At 38.2% G+C, this 8,135-nt stretch overlaps 1 protein-coding gene across 1 annotated transcript; it reads left to right on the plus strand.

The window, feature by feature from the left end:
- The first annotated feature begins 7,082 nt into the window (after positions 1–7,082).
- Positions 7,083–7,705, plus strand: LOC128867929 (10 kDa heat shock protein, mitochondrial-like). The gene has a single exon (XM_054109556.1). It carries the CDS (start codon positions 7,222–7,224, stop codon positions 7,528–7,530), a length of 309 nt encoding a protein of 102 aa, XP_053965531.1. The 5' UTR covers positions 7,083–7,221; the 3' UTR covers positions 7,531–7,705.
- The last annotated feature ends 430 nt before the right edge of the window (positions 7,706–8,135 follow it).

Consider the following 8,135-nt stretch of genomic DNA (forward strand, 5'->3'; position numbering starts at 1 on the left):
GCGATTTTTAGTCAAAAAATCAGTCACGAGAGTGGATCGATGAAATGGCAATAAGCGCCAGCTTCCTACTTCGCGGTATTGATGGCGAATTCAACGAATGTTATGCAACTAACGCTCCACCATGCCAAGATAGAAAATTGCATTGACGGTTTGGCCCGTTGGCACGAAGTCCTTGTGGACAATTCCTTTGAAATCGTAAACACAAATGAGCATCAACTTGATTTTTGACTTCTCCAAACTCGATTTTTTTGGGTGGTGGCTTGTCTGGGGCCCTCCATTCGGCACTTTGACGCTTAGTTTCAGGTTCATGTTGGAAGCACCACGTTTCATCACCAGTTACAATGTTGTAAAGGAAGTTCTGGTCTTTTCTTACCTCTTTAATGAGGTCTTTCGAATGTTAAATTCTGAGCTGATTCTGTTTTGGGGATATTCAACTCCGATTCCATGAATTTCACCGAAGATTTCGTTTCATTTTTGATAAATTTACGAAAAATTTCGATGGAGTTTTCGGTGATTGCTGGAGGATTTGGGCGGCCCTTATATTCATTATCATTTATGTCCTCACAACCATCTCTGAAACGTGTAAGCCACTCATGAACTCTGGCACCAGATAGACAACCATCGCCATACACTTTTTTCATAAATTCAAATGTTTCGGTAAACATTTTACTGATTTTAGCTTTTTCTTTGTAACTCATTTTTGTACCAATGACACAAACACACTGACTCTTTAAACGCAATAACTTCACTTCCACTGAACCGAATGTCACCAAGCTTTCAGTGGAAGTCAGCTAAGGATTTAACTTACAACGCACTAACTCATTAAAAAGACGGCGCGATCAAAAACATTTTTATGACGCCAGTCATGTTTATTTTGGGCTTCACCTTGCAATACAAATTCTTCACATTACAAGGTATTAAGAATATGTTCCCCTGTTGATAACAACTCTACATTAGCTGGATTTTTTTCTTTGGTTTTACAAAGAGGGAGCGTCGCAAGCCGAACCCATTCAGTGTGGGACTTTAAGCCGAACTAAACACCCAATCGTCACAGTACGGATACCCCGTACTACCATCAGGTATTTCGTCGGGAAGTGGACTGAGCATTAAAATCAATGTCCGTTACTGCCCTGTTGCAATACGTTAGAAGTCGCCACCTACTTGAAACACTTGAGGAATGAACCATCCGTGGCAGATCTGTACCAGGGTTACCACCTACATATTTGTATAAAAAAAAGTTATTTATAAAACAAAACAACGAAACAAGAGATAAGTGCCATGAAAAAGCTTCTTATAAAAAAACCATTTGTCGTTCGAAGTCTGCTTAAAACTGTAGGTCCCTCCATTTGTGGAACAACATCAAGACGCACGCCACAAATAGGAATAGGAGCTCGACCAAACACCTAAAAAGTATTTAATTTCTAACAAAGTCGTTCACTGCTGAAATTGCCAATAAATTTCAAATATTGTTAACTTTAGTCCTAAAATTAGCATAGTCATTTCTATGAGCTTCTCGCCTTACGCAAAAATCTTCGCAAGCAAATATTTTTACTAGATGGGTATCCTATCGGAGTTCGTTTAAAATTTACATTTTTTTAATTCAGTTTAATATTCAGCTTTTGCGTATATTTAGTTTTGAAGTTAAAAATAAAAATAGAAAATTTCATTTACAGCAACCCAACTTAAATTAACCTAATTTCTATTGGGCGAGTTTCGTTAATTGGGAGTTACTAGTAGTAACCACGAGACAGTTCAACGGTTATGATACAGAAGTTCGCTGTGAAAATAGTAAATCTTGATATGCTAACAGAATCTTTGGAAATACCGCCGTAAAGTTTTCTTTAATTTAAGGCCATTTCACAAATCGATTCTTTTGTTTGCGTAAATCAATAGAAACTCAATTAAAAAATACACAACAGCCAAGCAATTTGAGATGGCTTAAGAGAGAGGCCAGCAAGCAGCGGGGGAAGAGTTGGTGTGTTGCATTACTGAAGCACCAGCAGATATTGTCGATATAATACAAAAATAGAAAAAAAAAATTTAGTACTGCAACGAATGTGTGGGCGGAGCAATGAAACACATGAAAAGAGGCGAAATTCTATAAACCGTCAAAGCACTGCAACTATGCAGCAAGCAAAAATATAAGCAGCTTAGGCTGTATAAATAAATCAAAACCCATGCCAGTGAGGAAGTAGTCCCAAAAATAGGATGTGAATCGATTGATTTAAAATATTAATGACTTCAGCAACACAGCTGAAACTACACAGCTATACAACGCACACTTACCTTTCTTACTTACAAGGCAAGCGTGACGAGCGCTGCATATTTTATAAAAGTTGCCTTAAATTGCTTCTAAACAAAAGTTGTTGCCGTTTGTTTAACATCTTTCTACTATTTTTTGTATTTCCAGCCAAAGCCGCCACTAAAATCCAAGCCGTTTTTCGAGGACACAAAGTACGAAACACCATGAAGAAGAGCGAAACTAAATCCACCCCCACCGCTAGCGCCACCGCTGCGTCCTCTAACAAACATGTTGATAGCAAAAATGTGGCAGCGTCGGCGGCAGCCGCAGCAGTTGCAGAGGCGGAGCCAACCAAAGCTGAATTAGAGGCTGAATTCGATCCTAACGACAAAGGTAAGTCGATTGCATAGAGAGTAGTGATTTGGAAGGGAAAATTACAAAGAAAGACAAAAATGGGAAACGAAATTGAAAACTGGTGGTGACTAGTGCGTAAAAAGTTTAACAAAGTGATGATACTAAACGGTTTTAATGGAATGAAATGTTTATTTATTGTAGTATTTAATAAAATAATATTAGTAGAAGTAGCGAAATTTATTTAAATAAATAAAAATACGAAAAATATGAAAATACTGACAAATATTTTATATCCCTACATTAAATAAAATAAAGTCCCAAAATATTTGTGTATGTCCGCTAATAACTTTGCACAAAATGCCTCGATTGGCGCACGATTTTCTGCATTTCAAAGCTAAGCTCTCCTGAAAGGACATAAGCTGCATAAACCTACAAAAAAGGTGTCTCTTTAAGTCGAAATGCGTTTAAAAATCATATAATTTATACTCATACTACAAAAAAATCAAAAATTACTCAACCGTTTGGTGTACTGTTTTTTGTTATAAAACTAGGAAGTATTTGCTATCATTTGTATTCATCGAATTTATCAAACATCACCTATTAAATTTAAAATTTTGAAAACAAGAGATTTTTCAACAGGTTAGGAGAAAAAATATATATTTTTGTATTCGTTGGGTGCCAAACACCGCTAAGCGGTAATACTTGTAAATAGACGAAATAAGGATGAAAAATGTATGCCTTATGATTTTTTTAACTGCTGATTTACTTTAGCTTGAGGCTGAGCAGTGCATGCCAGGTATTCGCTAGTAGTATTCCGCGACAAAATAGCGAAATAGGCAGGTTGCTTTTGACTGAAGCTGGTGAAAACAACTGAAAGCCGATGGCGCATTAGTCCAGAGATGTTTAACGCCATAATTCATCTGCAACATTTGATATGACTGTACTAAACATATATAACGGAAGCAAGCAGGTTTCTGGTTCTTTTTTTTGCATTGAGGTTGGGTTAAAAATGCCTTCGCAGCAAATAGTAAAGGTCGACTCCACCAAAAACATCTCTCCTCTTTTCTTACAATATATTTTTGCCTCAACCCTGAGACTGCTTCCGCATTGCATCGACGTAAAGATGGCGTGCTAAGAAGGACACATTCATTTACTCACCCTGCGTCCAGGGTCACCTGTTTGGAAAAACATATGCTGAATGCTCTTTAGCATAAGTTTAAGCGGTCCCGGTGGTCCAGAATTTTCAAAAAATCAATTTTTTATATTTCGAAAGTATAGACTTTTAAGAATATACTGCCAAATTCTTGGAAGAATATTTGAAGTATTTTGGAGTCTACAGCCGTTTTAGCAGGTAGAGTCAGAATCGTCACGCGGCGGCATCAATGGTCGCATTCCACTCACAGAACGTTAAACTCAATTATCTCAAAACTACTTTTTTCGGGCTGGTGTTGTCAAAAAAAAACAAAACCTGTTAATCCGAATCGTCTGAAACTTTAATATGCTGTTCACAACATCAGTGGCTCTTGCCCGTACTGGTATCATATTATTATTTCAATTATTCCGTATAACTTTGATTAAACAACTGAAGAAACACCGATTTTGTAGAGTGTCAAATTCAAAACCGCGCCGTCTTGTAATTTTTATTTTTATTTTTTATTTTTATTTTTTATTCTAGTAAGGGACATAGCTACAGTCATACTGATCAATAATTTTTTTGGTTTTTGTGTTTCAAATAAATAGAAGAGCCAAAATGGATAACACCGTCCAGGTTCAATTTTTCGGGAGGGTCAACTTCAGCGCCATTTTTAAAATTATTAAAATAAAATTTTTTTTTATATTTTTGTATGTAGAAGAACTTAACTGAAAAGCCTAAAAAGTTTAAATATTTCCATTTTCCTTAGCCTATCATCATTTCCTCGATTATTTCTTTAGGCGTAAATACAGCAATAGCTCGTTCCAGAGCTGTTTCCTCTATGTTCCATCTCTCGCATTTGAAAGCGTGCTCCGCATCATCGTGTTCAGTATCTCCATAAATGCAATTTGGTAGGTGCACCTTTCCCATTCGCCGCAAATACTTGCGAAAGGACCCATGTCCGAACAAAACCTTTGTGAGGTAATACTTAACCTCACCGTGTTTTTTTCCACCCACTTTTTTAAATCGGGTTTTGGTCTCGGTGTCCATCTCCTGCACTGCTTATAGTTCCATCTTGTTTGCCAAAGTGTGAGCGTTTGAATTCTAATGCCGGCCAGGAGTTCCTGAGATTTTTGCCTCCCAACTCCGTTTGCGCTCTTGTGCTAAAAATCTATAGGAATGGTTCCGCTGATAATCAAAAGCGCTGCTTCTGCTACTGTTCTGTATGAAGAAGCCACTGTGAGAGCGTAGGTACGTAGCACCTATTAGAAAGTTGTTCGTCAGCATTTCGCCCTTAGCGAATCTGCCCATATGTCGGATCCGTATAGAAATATCGAGCTCGTCGTGTTCATTAAAAGTTTTCGCTTGCACTGAGCTGGGCCTTCAACGTTTGTCTTGAGCTTACTTAGTAAGTAAGCGGCATATTTACTTTGGCAGCATGATTTATGTGCGCCCAGTAAGTTAATCTTGCATCTAGTTGTACTCGACCACTATTTTTGTCGATAAAGTGGCACCGAGTACTTTCATATCTACTTGTAATGAGATATCTCTGTTGGTTAGAAGGATTAGCTCTGTATTCTCTGTGACCAGTTTTAATCAGTGGTCCTCTAGCCATGTATGTACTCGGATCAGCACTTGATTTACTTCCTTTTGGCTTCGTCAGTGTTTCGAGCAGTTATTTCAGCTACACTGTCGTGTACGTATCTTACTTGATACACATCCTCAGTTTGGGTCCGAGTAATGATCATTGGACAGCATCAGCTATTATTTGTTTTGCCTTGCATCTATTGCGGGTTTCCTATAAGTGCGCGATTGCTTAGATTGCTGCAAATAATTTTGAATAGATTACTCGGGATCTTGAATTTTGTCTTCTAGGCTTCAATTACGTCTACCCATCTTAAACTGTTAAAAGCACTTCTAATGTCTAATGTGGCTAGTTTCCTGGGAGCAATTAGTCGGACGTTCCAGGATGCAGTCAGTAACGCCCAATTTAAAATCTACATTCAAGAATCTCGGAGATCCGAAGAATCTCTGTTACAGCTCAGCATCAATCGGCTCTTGAGCTAGTATTTCAGGAAGTGGAGGTGAAAAGCTGAAACTCTAGCAGAATCATACCAACCGCACTCAATTCACAACTTGGGAAGAAGGCTAAAATAGCAACTCACAACTATTGGATTAATGCGGCTTCCTACTGCGCATAGCTCGTTCACTTTGACCTACACTCACTAAACATACTGCGGCTATCATACACAATAATACGATTCCTCACGGGAATACCAACGGCGCGCGGAGTTATTGGCTATTTAGCAGGCAGGATATGAGCTCTACATGTCAATGCTGTTGAAGCTGTTGTGTAATGCAGATGAAGGGGAGGCAGAAATCATTACTTCGCGAATGCCACACACCTCGAAGAATGTACGTCAGATTTCTGGGATGCAAATTCTTCGAGGACCTGGACAATTGGATACACACTCTTTAGCAGAGTTGATTGAGTTCGGAAAGTGTTCGAAATGGTTTAGGGATGTGTAGAGATAGAGCTTCACAAATTTTTGTTCGGCATAACAAGGGGACTCGGCCGCTGAGTGAACACTTTTGAAAGCAACGCATCTAACCTGACCTATTTTGCCTATTCTCATAAAATAAATAAAAATTTTGAAAATTCCGATATTTGTTAAAAATTATTATATAACATAATTGATAGTTTCACAATATGCCGCTTGCATCCTTGACTAAACCCTGCTTAAATATTTCTATACTTACATTTGTATGTATGCAGCTCTTTAACATATCATACCTCACCTCACCTCACCTCACCTCACCTCACTTTGATTTGATTTTATTGGCTCAAATCACTTTCATCTCACCCTACTTGCGAAGCAAAGCCATAAATGTGAAAGAATTCTAATAAAACTACTACATTGCGCTCTTAGTGAACTTAGCTGCACACAAACATACATACGCATATGTTTGTGCTTATGTATTTTGCGCAGCTCCCTGAAGGTGTAACAATATCCTCCGCTCAAACATAAATAGCTTTGCTTTCAATCAAGTTTAATTGTCCTTGAAAATTGCATTAAAGAGTAACTGCATTAACAATTTCGCTTGGTTGCTTCCGTAAATTTCACTACGCATTCGCTACAAGCAATTTTCCGGTTACGTATACGCCACAGCGCACCCTAACTCAATCACCCGGCTTTGTTTACGCTCAACAATGGGCTTGCATATTCCTATATACATATATGTCTAGTAATATTGTTCAAACAATTTACCAGCATTCATCTCATATTTTTGCCCACTTCCCTTCTCCACCACAAAACACATCATCATGAGTACTGTGTGCTGCATGAAAAAATTCAAACTACAACCCATTGGCTGTGAACAAAAATTCAGAATTTTAAATTTTTTGTTTGTCACTTGTCAAGCGTGAAAATAATTCCAAATAGCAAACAAGATTTTCAATTAAGAATAACATTGATTTTCGTTCGGTCATTCAATGGCTTCCATTATCAAACGCGTCATTCCCACGTTGGATCGAATTCTGGTGCGACGCGCTGAGGCGGCTACTATAACCAAAGGTGGTATTGTGCTCACCGAAAAGGGCGTCGAGCGTATGGTGGAGGGTATGGTAATAGCGGTCGGTCCCGGAACCCGCAACCCACAAAGTGGCAGTTATATACCGGTCGGTGTGAAGGCGGGCGATCGTGTGCTGCTGCCGAAGTACGGCGGCACTGCTGTCGAAATGGAGGACAAAAAGGAATATGTTCTCTATCGTGAAGCGGATATATTGGCCAAATTGGAGTAGTCAGCGGGGCAGGAGAGATGTGCCATGTGTAAGAAAGATGGTGGCATGCAAGAAGCAGGAAGATGGCTGCGTTATGGAGTTTTGTGTGGAGTTTCATGAACTAATATCTTGTTTTGCGTACTGGGCGCAAATTTTAATTTATTTAACAAAATAAAAATGTTTATTATTTAATTGATCTCATTGATTTAAATTATTACTAAGTGCTGATGTATGTTTCGTGGATGTGTAAAATTTATAATTTCAAAAATGTTAAAAAATCGGTATGACAGTTAGAGTGGCGTCGTAATATAGAAAAGAGTTTGATATTTCGACACGAGTTTATAGCTACACACATATTTTAGTTAAGAAACCCATTTTGGTTGTTGATTAGTTGGTACTCTAACTCCTCAAAACTCTTCGAGATGCTTTTAAGAACAGTATTTATCACAGGATTTACCATTTCAGGTGGACAATTTTTCAATGAGTAGGAAGATCTCAGTACCATGGAAATCAGGGGTTTTCTAAAAGAGATCTTTTAAAAGTATACACTGATTTTAGGAGAGATAAGGACAAATTCCCCACGCGGCATCAAACTGTTCAACAAATTTTTAATTACATCATTTTAA

Source organism: Anastrepha ludens, chromosome 6, assembly GCF_028408465.1.
Source record: "Anastrepha ludens isolate Willacy chromosome 6, idAnaLude1.1, whole genome shotgun sequence".
NCBI lineage: Eukaryota > Metazoa > Arthropoda > Insecta > Diptera > Tephritidae > Anastrepha > Anastrepha ludens.

What these genes read in the sequence shown, in the direction of transcription:
- LOC128867929 (XM_054109556.1), top strand. Translation starts at nt 7,222, where the DNA reads ATGGCTTCCATTATCAAACGCGTCATTCCCACGTTGGATCGAATTCTG.